The 20,154-nt window shown below is 44.8% G+C and overlaps 1 protein-coding gene across 11 annotated transcripts in view; it reads left to right on the top strand.

Moving 5' to 3' along the window:
- Nucleotides 1–20,154, top strand: part of PLEC (plectin) — a 624,446-nt gene that overhangs the window by 560,772 nt on the left and 43,520 nt on the right. For all 11 annotated transcript variants that reach the window (XM_086966398.1, XM_086966400.1, XM_086966394.1 and 8 more), the window contains 2 exons: nt 6,005–9,385; nt 11,925–19,096. In XM_086966398.1, the coding sequence (XP_086822524.1) occupies nt 6,005–9,385; nt 11,925–18,233 (9,690 nt within the window). In that variant the 3' untranslated portion in view covers nt 18,234–19,096. The remainder of the gene's footprint in view (nt 1–6,004; nt 9,386–11,924; nt 19,097–20,154) is intronic.

Genomic DNA, 20,154 nt, shown 5'->3' with positions numbered 1-20,154 from the left:
GCTGACGGTTGGGACACCAATGTGCATCAACTTGCAGTGTATATTTTTTGGACTGCAAGACACTTCCCAGATACACCATCCTCTCTGTGCTTCTCCAGCATGTTACTCTTGCTATGCAACACCTACTTAGTCCCACATCTCCTCAGTGCAAACCCCCCAAAAAAGCAAATATGCAGCCAAAACTGTCTGTCCGACTGTCGGTATTCTAGCAACATGTTAATGAGTGAATGTGTTTGGAAGACAATTAAAGGTTTTGCCAAATACAGAAAATGCGAATGTGTCTGGATTTCTAATATTTAACAGTTTGGTTTTCATTTTAGTTTATGCTAACTTTTCTCTAACTTTTGCATCTGTTCTTCCTTTTGTTTTCTTTCCTTTTCTTTGCCCTTGGATCTGAGATGCTTTCCAAAAGTGTTTTTGTTGAATGGTAACATTTGTATGGTTTTAAGGAGAAAGGAAGGGTTAAAAATACCTTCCATAAAATAAAACTGTTTAGTTAAAAAAGCTAATATTTCCCCACGACGACTGGCGTTCAGGCACCAGGTACTCCACTCCTTGCTTGCATGCCTGTTGGCACATTTCCCATCATGCAATTCGCCCACTATCATCCTTTTCTTTTGTTTTCCATCAGTCATTTCCTCATTGTTTTGCCATGGCAGAAGCAGCTTGCACGTCTCTTCCCTTGCATCCGGTGATTGTGTCATTGTCCCATTCTACCTTTCCATGTGCGTTTAGACGAGGGGGTGTATAATTCAATCACTTTGTATTGGCTGATCCATATTTCTATATGGAGTACTCCTATTCGACTTTGTTGCAATTATAACCTCTTGATCTTATATAAATACAGGGATTCTGAGTTGAAAATGTGTATAACTTTTAATGTAAACTAACCACATAGACAGTGGTCTCTGAAATTGAAATCCAAGCCCCCTTTTTTTTATCTTCAATCATGATATTCAGCTGTCGGATGTGGTTCAGTGACACAAAGAGCTGACACATACCATAATGATTTATCTTCAAATTTGGATGGCCTATAGTTCAGTTTTACCTCGACCATGCTCTAAAACCTCATTTTACAGTTCAGGGTATGCACATTTATTTTTTAGCTTTTCCGGTTTGTCTAGAAAAATATTGGTTTTGCAAATTTTCTTTCATGCCCCGCGGAACCTACTTTTTGCAAGGTTTTAACAAGCTCTATGCTTTGTAAAGTTTTTGAAGTGTATGAATGCTTAAAAAAACTTCAAAGTTAGCAAAAGTGAACTTCATAAATACACTGCCTATAGTTAGAGTAGGCCTAACACTCGAAAAAAGAAACAGCTACAGCCTCACATGCCTTTTCTTCCTCTGGACTTAATGTTCAGAGGTCTAAGTGGTGAAAAGCTTATATTTATAATTGGCTGCAGACCAGTCGCATCCGTCAATCAGAATTTTTTTTTTTAAGCCGGACCACTATTATCTAGCACAAGTAAGCCCATTGATGACATCTGTGGCAGGTTGGCATGGAAAAGCGCTACAGGACTGCACTCCTCTACACTCACTGCCTGCACCTGAGATACTTGTACCACTGTAATGTTGCTCTCCTGAAGTGAGGTTCCTGTGAGCAAAGTTCCTTCTACCTGTGATCTGACAATCAAAGATGTGGGGAACAAAGAGTGAGTGGGGAATTAATGTCCGTTTGAGGCAGTACTCCTTTATTACCTTGTAGTACAAGTTACTTGCCTTCAGTAATGCCATTTCTGTTAGAGAGTCTAACGAACTGAAGATTCCTCACCTTAGAATATTCCCAGCGCTTCAGACTGGAAAATCTTGAGCAGTACCTCTGCGTGCCAGAAGGTGGCATCGTCTGAGTTTGAAGTGACCCCATGGTGCCCATATAAGCTCCACCCCAATGCACAAACATAAGTTTCTTTTGTAACTATTTCCATGGCAAAAACGCAGAGCCACATAAAAACCAATGTTTGATCAGTGTCTAATAGGATTTTCAGGATCAAAACCCCAGTTCGTAGAGCAGGAAGGGAGGGGCAGTGTCAGTGAGGACTCTGCGGTTAAATAGTCTCTACTTGAAAAGACATTACTAAAGGTAAGACAGATTCCTCACCTTGGAATAGATACCCAAGCAATATCTCTCCACATGTGGTTCTGCGAACTGGCTTACTCCAGAAAATCCTGGAGGAGCAAACAAGGGAAGTTCCTGTCTTGACGAGCATGCAGTCCAAGCAATAGTGCTTCGGGAACATATGGAGTGATGCCCACACAGCTGCTTGGCAGATGTCTAGGGCAGATACACTGCATGCTAAATCAATAGTAGGGGCTTTGGCTGTGGTAGAATGTGCCTGCAGTCTCTCAGGAGGCTGCTTCTTAGCTAATCTGTAGCAGATCTTTCTGCAGTGCACAATCCATCCAGATAAGGTGTGCTTCTGCAGAGTCTTGACCTTTTTCTCTCCATTGAACCCAGTGAAGAGCTGATCGTCCACCTGATGGTCTTCGGTGCGATCAGAGTAGAAAGAAAGAGCGCTTTTTTAGTTCAGGCAATGCAGTCTTTCCTCCTCCTTGGAAGGATGCGGTGGAGTGAAAAAAGTAGGCAGCGTGAAACTCTGACATAAAATGGGTTGACAACCTTCATCAGGAAGGTGGCATGCATCCGAAGGACCAGTTTATCAGAGGAAAAAGCTGGTATACGGAGGTTGAAACGAAAGAGCTTGTAGCTTGCTGACCCTCCTGGCCAATGTAATGGCCACTAGAAATACCATTTTGAAAGTCAAAAGCTGCAGAGAACAGTTGTGTAGGGGCTCAAAGGGGGAACACATGAGAAATGTTAGGACCAGATTGAGGTCCCATTGGGGCACCAAGAAAGGGGTAGGAGGTAATAAGTTTTGCAAACCTCTCAGAAAACGAATCAAAACTGGTGGCTTGAACACAAGGGGTGATCAGGCAACTGCAGAAAAGCCAAAATATCCAACAAGTAACTTTTAACAATGCCCAGTGCAAAACATTGGCAGGTTAAATATAGAACAAACATCAGCACGTTTGACAGCAGTGCAGAAAGGTGGTCCACATGACTGGAGGAACACCATACCACACATGTATCCCAATGCAGGTGCATACTGTTTTAGTGGAGTTCCGCCAAGATGACATCATAGACCTCATAAGGAATATTGGAAACCCTCAACTGTTGCTGCTCAATCTCCATGAATGAACGTGAAGCATGCATCTTTTCAGGTGCTGGACCCTCCTCTGTTGCTGGAACAGGAAATCCTTCTGAAGGGGCAGCATGACCGGAGGAACAGTACCTATGCTCAGACATTTTGGAAAACATACTCTCTGTGCCCAATCCGGAGCCACTAGAATGACTTGTATGGCGTATAGGAGTCTCAAAGTCCACTCGAAGTAGAATGTGCCTAAAAGCGAGAGCCGCTTTGAAAACTCCAACCCACAGAAGTGCTGACATTGCGTGTTTATGGTGGTGGTGAAAAAATCAACCCAAGATAATCCACTTCCTAGGAAGAAACCCTGTGATACCTCCGGATGTAGTCGCTGTTTTTGATTTGCATGGCATTAACGGCTGAGTTTTAGCAGGATATCTGACATTGCGTGTTTTTGGTGGTGGTGAAAAAATCAACCCACTGGGCCGTGCTTATTTCAATAACACATGGTGATAGTGCCCGTGAACACTAGAACTAGCCTTACCTTGATACAAGGAAGGAAGGAAGGCTTTCAATGACAAGCGGATCGCTCTCAGTTCCAGAAGGTTGATGTGGAGCTACGATTCCGACGGAGGCCATAGTCTTCTGATCTCCACCTCTACCAGATGGCTTCCTCAGCCCAAAGCAATGCATCGGACACCACAGTCCGCTCTGGGTAGGAGACCGGGAGGGGTCTGCTGCTTACCCAATCGCTGGTTGTCAGCCAATACTGCAGATGTTTCATACTTTCAAAATCTGGACGCTTGGGAAATATTCTAAGGTGGGGAATCTGAAGGTAGAAGACTTTATTAAAAGTTACAACTTTCACTTTAGAAGAAGCATCTCATTTTGTTAAGTTACATTTTCCTTCCCATTTGCTATTGAGTTTCCTATGTAGAGGTCTTTGCTCAGAGTAAGGCAAGATATCTATTCTGCACTTTTCTCTCCCTGTTGAAAGCTTCCCCGGTTGTTACAATGATGTTGTTTCCCATCTCCAGTAAGTCATTCGCCTTTATTAGCAAAGAGCCTCTGCGGGTTCTATAATCAAGTGATTTCCTACGTTGAGTCTTGTTTGTTCTTTTTCCAGATTAAACTTCTCCACTTGCCATAAGGTCAATTTATAAGCCCAGTCAATCTTTTGCCATTCTAACTCATAATGGGTCTATATGCTGGGCCGGTTCTTCTTTGATCCTAGGAGAAACCTCCTTTACGTACTTTAATTGTGTCATGTCCTACGCCTTATCAGTCATTGGCCATTTTCTAGATAAACATAACTTTTGCCATCTTTCCAGATGACTGTCATCCTGTTTTTATGAAGTGATATTTTTAGTTAGTCTTTGATCTGGATCTAGCTTCTCTGGTTACTATAATAATGTATTTTCAGATACAGAGTCTGACTTTTGTCTTTCTCCAGAGGCTGTCTCTTTCAGTGCTATGTCATGTTCCGTGATTGGTCAGTTTTACGTCTTTTTCTTGATGATTCCCCACCATTTGCTACAATGTGGTAGTGTCTGATGTTCACTGTTGTCTTTCTTTGAACAAAGACCTATTTGATGCTATACTAGAGAGAGATTTACTGTGATCAACCTGTCTTTGATCCAATTAAATCAAGCTCCTCCAGTTGTTGTGTCGGATAGTGGGATCATTTCCCATGGTCAGTGTTCAGTTGCTAAAATGAGGCAACTTCCCAGGTTCAGCTCTTCTTAGGCCTCTCTCCAGAGAAAGTGCCTCCAGCTGTTAACATGGTATAGAGCCCGACTGAAGGCTTTGGGGTGTACACTCCGTAAGTACAACACACGCATCACTGAGTGAAGCACTATTCAAAAGACTTCGTCCAGAGCAAACAGTCAGTAGAGCAGCCCTGTGATGAACATAGAGCTCACACAGTAAGGAAAACATCAGAAGGTCCTACCCTCAGTCCATGAAAGCTAATTGAACAGAGTTGAGAAATGTTCCTAGTCAAAAGGAGTCCCACCTGTACTCCCGATGCAGCTCTGTAGGTAAAGCACCAACTACAATGGTACTAATATCTTGTTCTTATAATCTGCACACAAACTAGGAATGGTCTAATGAGTTTGGGAAAGTTGAGCGTGCTTCAATGCTGCATTTTCATCCTATTTCCTTTGCCTCTTATTCAACACTTTACTTGCTTTTACCTTTGTTTCTGCTTTTCCATTCCTCCTCTTTGCAATTTTCAAATTTACCACTAGCCTCAAAATCAGCAATTACAATGCCATGCAAATTGCATAATCCTCAACACACTCTAATTGCATGGGAAATGTTTCAAACTCCTCACCTCGTACACAAGGCACTTCAGTAATGAGGGAACATTTTTCTTTGTTTCTTTCTCCCCTACCATGTGTTTTGCCCTCTCAGACGTGACAGGCGTGCAAGCTGGTCCTGTTAAGGGTTGTGTTGACCTTGTTATCTTATCCAATAATGTGCACCAGCTGCTACCCAACACTCATTTCACTTGGATGTGTTTGCATATATTGGTGTTCCTTGTGCCGTGCCCTGCAGATCTGCTCTGAGTATTGCGCTTCTCACCACACTCATCACAGCAACTCTACCCAAAGCCATGTAGTTTGTTATATTTTGGTTATCTGTTTATTGTATGTCTTACACAATTTTCACCCAGGCACCTCTTAGGGTCATGTACGGAGTCTGTCTAATGTTCCATGCACCTTTCAAACCATTTTGTTTTGACCTTGTAAAATTTCTGTTGGTTAGATTTGAGTTTATCATCAAATATTGATTTTATTCCATATTTGTTTTTGTCTCCTTTACCCTCCTCACATCTCATCGGTTTTCCAAACATTCAGAAAAATGCAGAGAAGCAGAAGGTGGAGGACAGAATAAGGCTGGCTGAGGTAGAGGCTGAGCTGGAGAAGCAAAGGCAGCAGGCAGAGGCCTACGCCAAGGCAAAAGCAGAAGCTGAGAAGGAAGCCCGAGAGCTGCAGCTGCTCATGCAGGAAGAAGTGAGCAAGAGGCAGCTAGTGGCAGTGGAGGCAGAGCAACAGAAGGCCACCATTCAGCAGGAGTTGCAGCAGTTGCGCATGAATTCAGATGTATCCATCACCACCAAGGACAAAATGATTGAGGAGGCAGAGTACAACCGCAAGAAAATCGAGGAGGAGATACATATCATACGTATTCAACTGCAAACAACTGAGAAGCAAAAGGCTGGTGCAGAGGATGAGCTGCGTGAACTGAGGGCCCGGGCAGAAGAAGCTGAAAGGCAAAAGAGGCTTGCACAAGAGGAAGCAGAACGTCTGAGAAAGCAGGTCAAGGAGGAGTCACAAAAAAAGCGTGAAGCAGAGGAGGAGCTGAAGCGCAAGATCCAGGCAGAGCAGGAAGCTTCAAGAGAGAAGCAAAGGGCAATGGCTGACCTGGAGCAGCTCCGCATGCAGGCTGAGGAAGCAGAGCGAAGAATGAAACAGGCAGAGCTTGAGAAGGAAAGGCAGATCAAAGTGGCACAAGAAGTGGCACAGCAGAGTGCTGCAGCAGAGCTCCAAAGCAAGCGCATGTCTTTTGCAGAAAAGACAGCCCAGTTGGAGATGTCTCTCAAGCAGGAGCACATCACAATTACCCACTTGCAGGAAGAGGCGGAGCGCCTGAAGAAACAGCAGGAGGAGGCAGACCGGGCCAGGGAAGAATCTGAGACGGAACTGGAAAAATGGCGGCAGAAGGCAAATGAAGCCCTGCGTCTTAGACTTCAAGCAGAGGAAATTGCGCATAAGAAGACCCTTGCACAAGAGGAAGCTGAGAAGCAGAAAGAGGATGCAGAGCGTGAGGCCCGTAAGAGGGCCAAGGCTGAAGAGTCTGCCCTGCGTCAAAAGGAACTTGCTGAAGAGGAGCTAGAGAAGCAAAGGAGACTAGCTGAAGGTACTTCACAACAAAAGTTTTCTGCAGAGCAGGAGTTGATTCGCCTTAAGGCTGAAACTGAAAATGGTGAGCAGCAGCGTCTTCTCCTCGAAGAGGAGCTCTATCGTCTCAAGTCTGAGGTGAATGAGGCGATCCACAAGAGAAAGGAGCTAGAAGAGGAGTTGGCTAGAGTGCGGGCAGAAATGGAGATCCTCTTGCAGAGCAAATCAAAGGCAGAGGAAGACTCCAAGTCTAACACTGAGAAGTCAAAGCAGATATTGGAGGTTGAAGCTAGCAAGTTCAGAGAGCTTGCAGAGGAAGCAGCCAAGCTTCGAGCATTATCAGAAGAGGCCAAGAGGCAACGCCAAATAGCTGAAGAAGAAGCAACCCGACAGCGTGCCGAGGCTGACCGTATTCTGAAGGAGAAGCTTGCTGCCATAAACGATGCCACCCGATTGAAAACAGAGGCAGAAATTGCCCTAAAGGAAAAAGAGGCAGAAAACGAACGCCTTCGACGCTTGGCTGAAGATGAAGCGTACCAGCGTAAGCTCCTAGAGGAACAGGCAACCCAGCACAAGCAGGATATTGAAGAAAAAATCAATTTACTGAAAAAATCCTCTGAAAATGAACTAGATAGGCAGAAGACCATTGTAGAAGACAGCCTTAAGCACAGACGTGTCATAGAAGAGGAGATTCGCATTCTCAAGATCAACTTTGAGAAGGCCTCTATGGGAAAATCAGACTTGGAACTGGAGCTCAACAAGCTCAAGAACATCGCTGATGACACACAGCGCAGCAAAGAGATGGCAGAACAAGAAGCAGAGAAGCAGAGGCAGCTGGCTCTGGAAGAGGAGAAACGCAGAAAGGAAGCAGAGGAAAAGGTAAAGAAGATTCTTGCTGCTGAACAAGAGGCTGCCTGGCAACGCAAGTTGGCTCTGGAAGAGGTGGAGCGCCTGAAAGTGAAGGCAGAGGAGGCCAAGAGGCAAAAAGAGTTGGCAGAAAAGGAAGCCGAGAGGCAGATCCAGCTGGCTCAAGAAGCAGCCTACAAGAAAATTGAAGCGGAAGAGAAGGCACACTTTGCCGTGGTGCAACAGAAGGAGCAAGAGCTCATGCAAACAAGGAGAGAGGAGCAAAGCATACTGGACAAGCTGAAAGAGGAGGCAGAGAAAGCCAAGCGGACAGCTGAGGAGGCAGAGCACCAGCGCATGAAAGCTGAACAGGATGCCGCTATGTGCCGCTTGCAGGTCGAGGAGGCAGAGCGCCTGAAGCAGCGGGCAGAAGAGGATGCCCAGGCCAAAGCTCAAGCACAGGAGGATGCGGAAAAGCTCAGAAAAGAAGCAGAACTGGAAGCTGCCAAGAGAGCCCAAGCGGAGCAGGCTGCCCTCAAGCAGAAGCAGCTAGCTGATGTGGAAATGGAAAAGCACAAGAAGTTTGCTGAGCAGACACTGAGACAGAAAGACCAAGTAGAGCAGGAACTGACCAAAGTTAAGCTGCAGCTGGACGAGACGGACCATCAGAAGGCTATTTTGGATGATGAGCTTCAGAGATTGAAGGAAGAGGTGACCGATTCAATCCGGCAGAAGAGACTAGTAGAAGAAGAACTGTTCAAGGTGAAGGTGCAGATGGAGGAGCTCATCAAACTGAAAATCCGAATTGAGGAGGAAAATAAAATGCTCATCACCAAAGATAAAGATAGCACCCAAAAATTTCTAGAGGAGGAGGCTGCAAAGATGAAGCAGGTTGCTGAAGAGGCAGCACGTCTGAGCATAGAGGCCCAGGAGGCAGCCCGCATGAGAAAACTGGCAGAAGATGACCTCACTGATCAACGGGCACTAGCTGAGAAGATGTTGAAGGAGAAAATGCAAGCCGTTCAGGAGGCTACCAGACTAAAAGCTGAGGCTGAGATGCTACAAAAGCAGAAGGACCTGGCGCAGGAACAGGCAAGGAAGTACCAAGAGGACAAGGAGCAAATGCAGCAACTCCTAACCGAGGAGACTGAGGGATTCCAGAAGACACTGGAGGCAGAAAGGAAACGCCAGCTTGAGATCACTGCTGAGGCAGAGCGCCTCAAGCTACATGTCCTGGAGATGGATAAAGCCAAGGCAAAGGCTGAGGAGGATGCCAAGAAATTCAGAAAGCAAGCCGAGGAAATCAGTGCGAAGCTTCACCAAACTGAGCTGTCGACCAAGGAGAAGATGACAGTTGTGCACACGCTGGAGATCCAGAGGCAGCAAAGTGACAAGGAGGCAGAGGACCTTAGAAAAGCCATTGCTGAGCTGGAAAATGAGAAAGAGAAACTTAAGAGAGAAGCTGAGCTGCTGCAGAAAAAGTCTGAGGAGGTAACTAATCTACATGTCTCTTGTGATGTCATTTATGCTGTTAAGATCCTGCAACATTTTTTGTATTGCTGACCTGTCAATGAGGGCCTGTCTCTGTAAGCTAAGAGGCGCCACAAAATCGATTGAGAAACCACATAAGGGCATAGCACCTAAAGATATTGCACAGTAACACCTGTCTCTCTAGACTGTTCTTCTCAGTGATTGTCTAGAGATAATAGGTAGACCTCCTGAATAAAGATGAGGGATTCTGATGACCCTCAGGGCAAGTGTCATGAATGAAAAGGAGTGGGCTTAGAGTAAGGCGTGGCATTATACAAATAGCCCAAATGATAAAATCCATATCATAGCCCAAACGATGCATTCTTCCTATTACACATTTAAGCAGACATGGTAACTGATGTGGAAGAGGGGAGTGGTTGCTTGACAGTCCAATTTAAATGTGGATGATACATTCTCTCTGGTTGCATTTTTTCTCTTGAAGACAATGTCATATTTCGGATTAGTTTTATTGGAGTAAAGTTAAAAATGTGTTTGAAATTCAAATTTCTATAGTGTACTCTATTAAAAGTGCTTAAATGTGCATAGTGCCTCATATCGTTCCTCGGCTTCGGCTCTGATGTTTGTCCATAACAGCAACTCTTCATCCACTAAATAACAATAATGGTGCTAGGCAGAAGACGGGAAAAGACTAGCTGGGATTACATCTGCCAGAAAAGATGGTATATGCATATAAGCATCCTCCTAAAGGAGTGGTGGAGTTGAAGGAGAAATGTAAGACACGAACACCATCTTTAGGAGTGGTCCGTTAATTCAGAAGGGCCTTGTAGCAGCTGTTACCCGGCCCATACGACTGATAAATTGAAGTTTTTTAACAAAATCTCCTTGTAAAACTCCTGGGGGAAATAATGTGTAAATCAGCATGGGAACACATTCTTGTATTTTTTTCCTGAAAATCTTGTAAACCCACTGATTTCTCCACTTCCAGAATTGTTGTGACCATTGGTGATGGTAATCCTGGAAATTTTAACGGGCCACTCAATAATGACCTTGAGGATTGCAGAGTGGGGTAGGTCACCGGTATTATCCCGTGCTGGATGCCTGTACGCTGCACATAGCGTGGTTCCTCTGCAATATCTAAGGGGCAAGATTTAATTTCCGATAGGGTCAGATCTATTTCTATAGAACTAGTTTACAGAAGGTATTGATTTCAACACACAAGTTGGGTAACTCCTGGATAGGGCAACTATCAATATTCATCAACCCAATCCGATGTAGATTAGGTTCACTACAGTCCTGGCGAATTGCCTGGATCAATAATGACTACTAAATTGACTAAAAACATGTTGAACTTTTTTTATTTAAAACAAGTATCGGTGTATATTCAAAGAATCATATATTCCTTCATTGCTTCACATAGTTTTTAAACATGACAGGAGAAACCACTTTAATAATTATTAGGTAACTTAGTCATTTTTAATACTATCCATTCACATTTCCAATCTACACTCTTAGAACCCTCAGTTTAGGTTCATAACAGGCAATTAACATCTAAGACATTTCCAGCAAGAGCGCCCTGAGGGATTGCAGCACCGGCCCAACGAGGAGGCGCCAGATAATGAAGAACGCTACCAAATCGGGTGGGAGATGTTTCTTGCTTTTGAGTATTCAGATTTGTCTGACCTTTCCTTCAATAGGGCGACACCGCTGGGATCTCCCTTTGTGAAGTTTCATAGGAACTTCATAGTCTTAGTTTATTGATTCACTCATAGCAAGGGCCTTTGTTTTCTATAAGAAAAGACCAAGAAGAAGCATAGCAGAGTAATTGTAAGAACATTGACAGGATCTACGATAGTGTAGAAACAGTAGCTATGGCAAGTGGGGTAATTTTTAAACTAGATGGACTCTGCTTTCATGGTTTGCCGTCCATATCTTTGTGTCATTATGAGTTGATGGTGTACTATTTGTGCATTGGGACAATATACAAATATCTTTTGGTTCCAAAGCTCCAAACGTGTAGGCCAGTGCTTTGATTGATAATGGTAGAGAAACAATGTTTATACTCTATCTGATATCATGCCATTCTGGTTTGAGAACATTTTTATTGTGTCACAAGGTTAAAGAACGTGGCTGTATTATTAAAGATTAAATGGTTCTGGGTTTATGCAGTGATAAACCCAGGAAGAAGTAATTCACTACGGTGGCGAGGCTTCAGTTTCCTTAGTGCGCACCCTAGATCACATGAGCAGTATAATCTGAGAGACTATGAATTTGTAGCTTGCCTTCTGACATAAATATTTACGAAAAGCATGATGTGCTTCTCTGTAAAATAGCATGTGAGACCTTGTTGCTTGCCATTATTAGTTCTGCAACTTCCCTTCGATTTTTTTGACAGGAGAGGTAGTCCTCTATCTTTCCACATCGAAAAGGGTCTTCGTCTCTGGATATAAATTTGGCTTGTTTTAATATACTGATTACATTATTGCATGGAGATGCCAATGATGTGAACATGGGATTAATTTTTCACTTCTGTCTTTCACAGACGCAGAAAGCTCAGCAACAACTGCTGCAACAAGAGACTCACATTCTCCAGACCACGTTCCTGACAGAGAAGCAACTGCTTCTCCAGAAAGAGAAGTACATTGAAGATGAAAAATCAAAGCTGGAGAGGCTGTATGAAGATGAGGTAAACAAAGCACAGGACCTTCAGAACCAGCAGGAGAATCAGCTGAGACAACTGGAGGAGGAGAAGAAGCAACTAAAAGGTAGCATGGATGAGGCGCTCAGAAAACAGAGGGAATCGGAAGAGCAAGTCCGCCGCAAGCAAGAGGAGCTTCAGCAGCTCGATCAAAAGAGACTGGAACAGGAGAGGCTTCTGGCAGAAGAGAACAGAAAGCTGAGGGAAAAGCTGGAACAACTTGAAGAGGAGCACCAAAGGGCCCTATTACAAACCAAAGAGATCATGATCCAGACTGAAAGCGTGACCAACCTCGCTGCCATGTCACCAATGCCCAATGGCAGAGATGCTTTAGATGGGCTTGCCCAAAATGGAGACTCAGAGCTAGGGTTTGAAGGCTTGAGGCAGAAAGTGTCTGCAAGCAAGTTGGCAGAAGCTGGCATAATAAGCAAGGATACACTTGAGAAACTGGTCAAAGGACTAATGACAGTGAAAGAGGCCTTCAAGAAAGAGGACATTGAGAGGTATCTCCAAGGCAGTAGCAGTATTGCTGGCCTGCTGATCAAGCCACATAATGAAAAGATTAGCATTTACCAAGCGCAGAAGAAACGGCTGCTCACTCCAGGTACTGCTCTCATTTTGCTTGAGGCCCAAGCTGCTTCTGGTTTCCTGCTTGACCCAGTCAACAATAAGAGGCTTTCAGTTAATGAAGCAGTGAAAGAAAATCTAATTGGGCCTGAGCTACACAATAAATTGCTTTCTGCTGAGAGGGCAGTCACTGGCTACAAAGATCCCTACACTGGAGAGAAGATCTCCCTCTTCCAAGCCATGAAAAAAGACCTTATTGTAAAAGACCATGGTATCCGACTTCTAGAAGCTCAAATTGCAACCGGTGGTATCATCGACCCAGTGAACAGCCATCGCTTACCTCTGGAAGTGGCTTACAAGCGCAAGTACTTCGATGAAGAAATGAATAATATCCTTTCTGACCCAAACGATGACAGCAAAGGATTTTTCGACCCAAACACTCAAGAGAACCTCACATATTTACAGCTAATGGAGAGATGTGTTATTGATCCCGAGACAGATCTCTGCTTGCTTCCACTTACTGACAAAGCAGCTAAGGGAGATCTTGCCTATACAGACACAGAAGCCAAGGATGTGTTTAAGAAAGCCACAGTGTCGGTTCCATTTGGAAAATTTCAAGGTAAGACTGTTACAATCTGGGAGATTATAAACTCTGAATATTTCACCGAAGAGCAGAAGAGAGACCTCCTCCGTCAGTACAAGACTGGGAAGATCACAGTGGAGAAGATCATTCGAATCATAATCACGGTGGTGGAGGAGACTGAGAAAAAGAAGCAGCTCTGCTTCGATGGCCTCAGAGCTCCTGTTCCTGCTGCTGAATTGGTAGAGAGTAAAATCCTCGACAAAGATCTCTACAATCAACTCCATCAAGGAAAGAAGTCAGTCAACGATGTCTCGGAGGTGGATGCCATCAAAAAATACCTGAAGGGAAGCACAGCAATTGCTGGGGTCATAGTAGAACCAACGGGTGAAAGGCTGTCTATTTATGATGCACAGATGAAAAATATGCTGAAACCTACAATTGCATACAATCTTCTTGAAGCCCAGGCAGGTACTGGCTACCTCATAGACCCAATTAAAAATCATTTGCTTCCTGTGGAAGACGCAGTCAAGGCTGGCACCGTTGGGCCGGAGTTCCATGAGAAACTTCTGTCTGCTGAGAAAGCTGTAACTGGCTACAAAGATCCCTACACAGGGCAGACCGTCTCACTGTTCCAGGCTTTGAAAAAGGGTCTAATACCAAAAGACAGTGGAATCCGCCTTCTAGATGCTCAACTTGCAACCGGTGGCATCATTGACCCAGTCAACAGCCACCGCGTTCCACTCGATATTGCGTACAAGCGTGGCTACTTGGACGAAGACATGACTAGAGCACTCTCAGAGCCCACTGAAGAGACCAAGGGCTTCTATGACCCTAACACCCAGGAAAATGTAACCTATTCACAACTACAGAAAACATGCAGAGCCGACAAGCAGACTGGCCTATGCATGCTGCCATTGTCCGAAAAGGCTATACAGTCCCAGCAAGAGGAGATTTATAATGAGAGCCAAGCCAAGGAGGCATTTGGTAAATCAACAATTGAAATCCCGAGTGGTAGCCTGAAAGGTCGGACAGTAACAATATGGGAGCTCATTCACTCTGAATATTTTACTGAAGAACAGAGAAGGGAGCTGATCAGGCAATATAAAGCTGGCAAAGTCACAATTGAAAAGATAATAAAAATTATGATCACCATCGTGGAAGAAACCGAGGCCAAGAGACAGCAGAGATTGACCTTCACAGGTCTTCGGGGTCCAGTGACTGCATCAGAGCTTCTAGAATCTAAGATCATCGACCAGGTCCAGTACCAGCAGCTCAGTGAAGGCAAGAAGTCTGTGAAGGAAATGTCAGAGACTGACTCTGTGAGGAGGTATCTACACGGAAGTGACTGCATTGCTGGGATCTTTGTGGAGGACACCAAGGAAAAGATTAACATTTATCAAGCTATGAAGAGAAACCTGGTAAGGCCCGGCACAGCCGTCGTCCTCCTAGAAGCACAAGCTGCTACTGGATTTATAATTGATCCTTTGAAGAACCAAAAGTTTTATGTCAACGAGGCTGTGAAAGCTGGCATTGTTGGGCCTGAGCTCCACGAGAAGCTTCTGTCTGCAGAAAAGGCAGTAACTGGGTACAAAGATCCCTACTCTGGGAACACCATCTCTGTTTTCGAAGCCATGAACAAGGGACTTATCCTACGAGATCATGCAATTCGCCTACTGGAAGCCCAGATTGCCACAGGTGGCATTATAGACCCAGTGCACAGCCATCGTGTCCCAGTGGAGGTGGCCTACAAGCGTGGCTACTTTGACGATGCAATGAACAAGATCTTGTCAGACACCAGTGATGACACCAAAGGCTTCTTTGACCCCAACACCCACGAGAACCTCACCTACCTGCAGCTGAAAGAGAGATGTATTGTAGACCCAGACACCGGTCTGCAACTCCTGCCACTGAAGAAACATACCCCTACAACCGCTGAGACAAAACAGAAGTATAGTGAATCTGAAACTCAGAAAGTGTTTGAGGAGACAATGGTTGATATCCCTTCCGGAAGCAAGGCAGGCAGTTCCATGTCGATTTGGGAGCTACTACAGTCCGACCTCCTGCCAAAAGAGGAAAGGGACAGGTTAATGCAAGAATTCCGCTCAGGCACTCTAACCAAGGAGCGCATGATCATCATCATCATAGAAATCATTGAGAAAACCGAAATAGTAAGGCAGCAAGAGCTTTACTCCTATGACTTTATCCGACGCAGAATAACTGCTGAAGAACTGTACGAATCCAGAATTATTACTCAAGAAATATACAGCATGCTGAAGCAAGGGACAAGCAGCATTCAAGAAATAATCAAAATTGAAACAGTCTGGAGGTATCTATATGGCACAGGATGTGTGGCAGGCATCATGCTTCCTTCTGGCAAAGAGAAGGTTAGCATCTACCAGGCTTTGAAGAGAGGTCTCATCTCTACCGAGGTGGCGCACACTCTCCTGGATGCTCAAGCGGCAACTGGTTTCATCATTGATCCAGTCAAAAATGAAATGCTGACTGTAGATGAGGCTGTTAGGAAAGGGGTTGTCGGGCCAGAAATACATGACCGACTTCTTTCGGCGGAAAGAGCAGTAACAGGTTACAGAGATCCCTACACTGAGCAGATGATTTCTCTCTTCCAGGCAATGAAGAAAGATCTGATTCCCTCAGAGCATGCCCTGCGGCTGTTAGATGCCCAGTTAGCCACGGGTGGCATTATAGATCCCCGTTTTGGATTCCACCTCCCACTAGAGATTGCCTGCCAACGTGGGTACTTCAATAAAGAAACCTTTGACCGACTTTCTGAGCCAAGTGAGGTCCGAGGTTACGTGGATCCTTCCACAGATGAAAAGCTTAGCTATCCACAACTCCTTAAACGGTGCAGACAAGATGAAAACAGCAACCTTTTCCTTCTGCCCCTCTCAGACCGAAGAAAGCTGACATTCAAAGGTTTGCGCAAGGAGATTAGCCTTGAAGAGATGATACGTTCTCAGGTCCTGGATGAAGTTACAGCCCAGCGTCTTCAAGACGGATTGATGTCTATTGAAGAAGTCTCACTGAATCTCAGAAAGTTCCTGGAAGGCACAAGCTGTATTGCTGGGGTCTATGTAGAATCTTCTAAGGATAGGTTTTCAATTTATCAGGCAATGAAAAAAGGTATCATCAGGCCTGGGACTGCTTTTGAACTCCTGGAAGCGCAGGCCGCAACTGGCTATGTGATTGATCCTATCAAAGGCCTTAAGCTGGCAGTGGAAGATGCAGTGCGCATGGGAATAGTAGGTGCTGAGTTCAAAGACAAGCTGCTTGCAGCTGAGAGGGCAGTGACAGGCTACAAAGACCCCTACTCTGGCAAACTCATTTCTCTTTTTCAAGCCATGAAGAAGGGGTTAATACTTAAAGATCATGGAATCCGTTTACTAGAAGCACAGATTGCCACTGGAGGCATCATTGACCCAGAGGAAAGCCATCGTCTTCCAGTGGAGATGGCCTACAAGAGAGGCTTGTTTGACGAGGAAATGAATGAGATCCTCACCGATCCCAGTGATGATACAAAGGGCTTCTTTGATCCGAACACTGAAGAGAACCTCACCTACCTTCAGCTCATGGAGAGATGTTTCACTGACCCAGAGACTGGGCTGTGCCTGTTACCTCTTAAGGAGAAGAAACGTGAAAGAAAGACCTCTTCAAAGTCATCAGTCCGCAAGCGTAGGGTAGTCATTGTAGACCCTGAGACAGGAAAAGAGATGTCAGTGTATGAGGCATATCGTAAGGGGCTTATTGACCACCAAACTTACATTGAGTTATCAGAACAAGAGTGTGAATGGGAGGAGGTTACCATCTCTTCATCAGATGGAGTTGTTAAGTCAATAATCACAGACAGAAGATCAGGGAGGCAGTACGATATTGATGACGCCATTGCCAAAGGCCTAATCGACCAGTCTTCCCTTGACCAGTATCGATCAGGCACCTTATCTATTACAGAGTTTGCTGACATGTTGTCAGGCAACATGTCTGGATTTCGCTCAAGAACGTCATCTGTTGGCTCTTCTTCATCTTTCCCCCTAAGTCCTGCTTCCTCAAGAACTCAGTCGGTAACAACATGGAGTGAACCGAGCGAAGAGACTGGGCCAGTTGCAGGCATCCTGGATACTGACACCTTAGAGAAAGTTTCTATCACAGAGGCTATGAAACGCAATCTTGTAGACAACATCACAGGGCAACGGTTGCTAGAAGCTCAAGCCTGCACTGGTGGCATAATTGACCCAAGCACTGGACAGAAGTACTCGGTCACAGATGCTGTCAATAAAGGGCTAGTGGACAAAATCATGGTGGACAGAATCAATTTGGCACAGAAAGCATACAATGGCTTCGAAGATCCAAGAACTAAGACAAAGATGTCAGCAGCACAAGCCCTTAAGAAGGGATGGCTATATTATGAAGCTGGTCAGCGCTTTCTGGAGGTACAATACCTCACAGGTGGACTAATTGAGCCTGATGCAAATGGCCGTGTTTCCTTGGATGAGGCTGTACGTAAGGGTTCCATTGATGCACGCACAGCTCAGAAGCTGCGGGATGTAAATGCCTACTCCAAATATCTCACCTGCCCCAAGACCAAACTCAAGATTTCTTACAAAGACGCCATGGAGAGAAGCATGATCGAGGATGTCACGGGCCTGCGGCTCCTTGAAGCCTCCTCCCGGTCAAGCAAGGGCTACTACAGCCCTTATAATGCAAGCGGCTCTGGCTCCACATCTGGTTCCCGGTCGGGCTCTAGAACGGGCTCAAGGCGTGGCAGCTTTGATGCTACTGGAAGCCCTGCCTTCCAGATGTCCTTCTCCTCTTCTTCCTTCACTTCATCCAGCTATGGCCGCAGAGTGACAGCAAATTTCCAGGATGGTGCCCCCATTGATGCAGCCCAGCTCATCCTCGCCTTGAACAGCCTGTCCAGGAATTGCAGCTGGGAAAGTAGACAAGAATATTCAGCACAGCAAGTGGCACTACCACCTGCTGTGATGTAAAAGTTCTGGATTTAATATAAACATGTACAAATATATTAAAACATTGCAAATACAAACTTTTCAACTTATCCTGCCCTGCATGTTGTGAAACAGCCTTGAGTAATCAACTTAGTTTTTTATGTACTTACTCCAAAGCAGTGCCTAAATTTTAACCAAAACAAGCAAAATGGGACAAAATCCTGTTACCCAGACTAATATATTAATATATTCTCGTTCTTATGACAGTATTTGTATATTAAGAGATGACTAAGAGAACACTACCACCAAGCACCGTAACTTAAGAACGTTTACTCTTTTTGTTTGTATTTTTATTTTGTGTGCGTGAATATACTGCAGAGCAGCAAACATTTGAAAAAGACATGACCAGCTGAGACTATAGAAGCCAAAGTTTCCCAAATGCTAAAAGGTATTTGCTTCTAAAGGTTTTGGCATATAAACCCCCCCAGTGAGTAGATGCTGCTAGATGCAATCCCCTGTGACCCGCCGCCAGCCAACGAAGGAAAATGCTACACTCCCAAATGGTGACCCTGCTGTCTATGCAAATGCTGCTGCCCATCCATGTGTCTTAGCTGCTGAAACGACCATACCTTGAATGTACAGACTGTTATCTATGAACTCTTCCAGCTCGCCGTCCTTGCCATAACAACACGCTGCTGCCAGTAGCACTTGGGCTCTATTGAACCACACATCAACCCTTTTTTTAACTCCAGAATTCCATACGCAAAGCCAGAAGGTGAACCCCACCTCGCCAAGGCAGAAGATGCACCTCTGTACCCCAAAGCCTTGACGTCCGTTGCTGCCAAGACCAGCCTCCTCCATGGTACTCATTGAGAGCTCTTCCTTTCAAAAGAGGCCCCTCAGATGTAAGTACATGTCCCTGCTGCCCTTGAATTTGGCTGAATATCTGCTGCATCATACTATCCTATGATGGATCTGTTATGTTCTATACTATTTCTTTGTAAATTATATATGCGTTCTCCGCACTGTACATCTCTTGCCTCGCTGTGCTCTTTACTGCCTTCCAACTTTGTTTTCCATCTTCTCTGGGGCTATCCTTGTGGGAAGGCAGAAGGCAGGTAAAATTAAAGCTGTATTTGCCTTCTCTGGTTCCCTCTGATGAAACCTTGATGCATGTGACTGAATCTCCTTGCATGTGACTTTGTGTATCAGTTTCCTTTCTGGTGTATCTGGGAAGTGTCTTTTTGTAGTGGTTCCTTGCACTACTGCACACATTTATTGTTGGCTGAGAGGTGATGCATCCAGGATGGGTATTATCCTTAGCCCTCTTTTAACACAAGGTGGAGGTACCCAACATAACTAGAACCTGCCTCCTAGCTAAGCCCTGAGACAGGTACTTGTCTGTTCTTCTGCAACACTTTTTTCTCTGAGGGTGTGGCCAAAAAAAACATGGTATCATTTTGCTCATTGAGTGTGATTTCTGCTATCGGTGAACATCATATTAACCACACCATGGATGCACTGCCTGTAAGCAATAGGCGGAATGAGCATCTTGCCTTTGTATGATAGGCTTACATTTCTCATACACTGTGAGCTACATACAGATACTGTGGACCGCAGGTCAACTTGACCCCTATCAGCCTGTCATGTGTGCAACAAACAAACAAGAGGCCAGCCCCCATTATCACATGCTGACCACATGGCACCCATGTGCCACATACTGAGCAAACATAATATGTTATATAGCACTGCATACTGGCATTCTTCCATTTCTAAGAAGTGTAAATAACATTTTACAATTACTTAATTGATGATACTTTTATTTAGAAAGTTTTATATAGCGCGGACAAGATCCTTGTGGATATCAGAGCGCTTTACACAGAAGGGGTACATGAGGGAGCATAGTCAGACAGGTAAATCAGATGAGCAAACAGTACATCGTCAGACAGGTAAATCAGAAGGA

This window comes from Lissotriton vulgaris, chromosome 4_1 (genome assembly GCF_964263255.1).
Source record: "Lissotriton vulgaris chromosome 4_1, aLisVul1.2, whole genome shotgun sequence".
Classification (NCBI taxonomy): domain Eukaryota; kingdom Metazoa; phylum Chordata; class Amphibia; order Caudata; family Salamandridae; genus Lissotriton; species Lissotriton vulgaris.
Note: the sequence above shows the minus strand (reverse complement) of the source record. Positions and strands in the feature narration are given on the sequence as shown.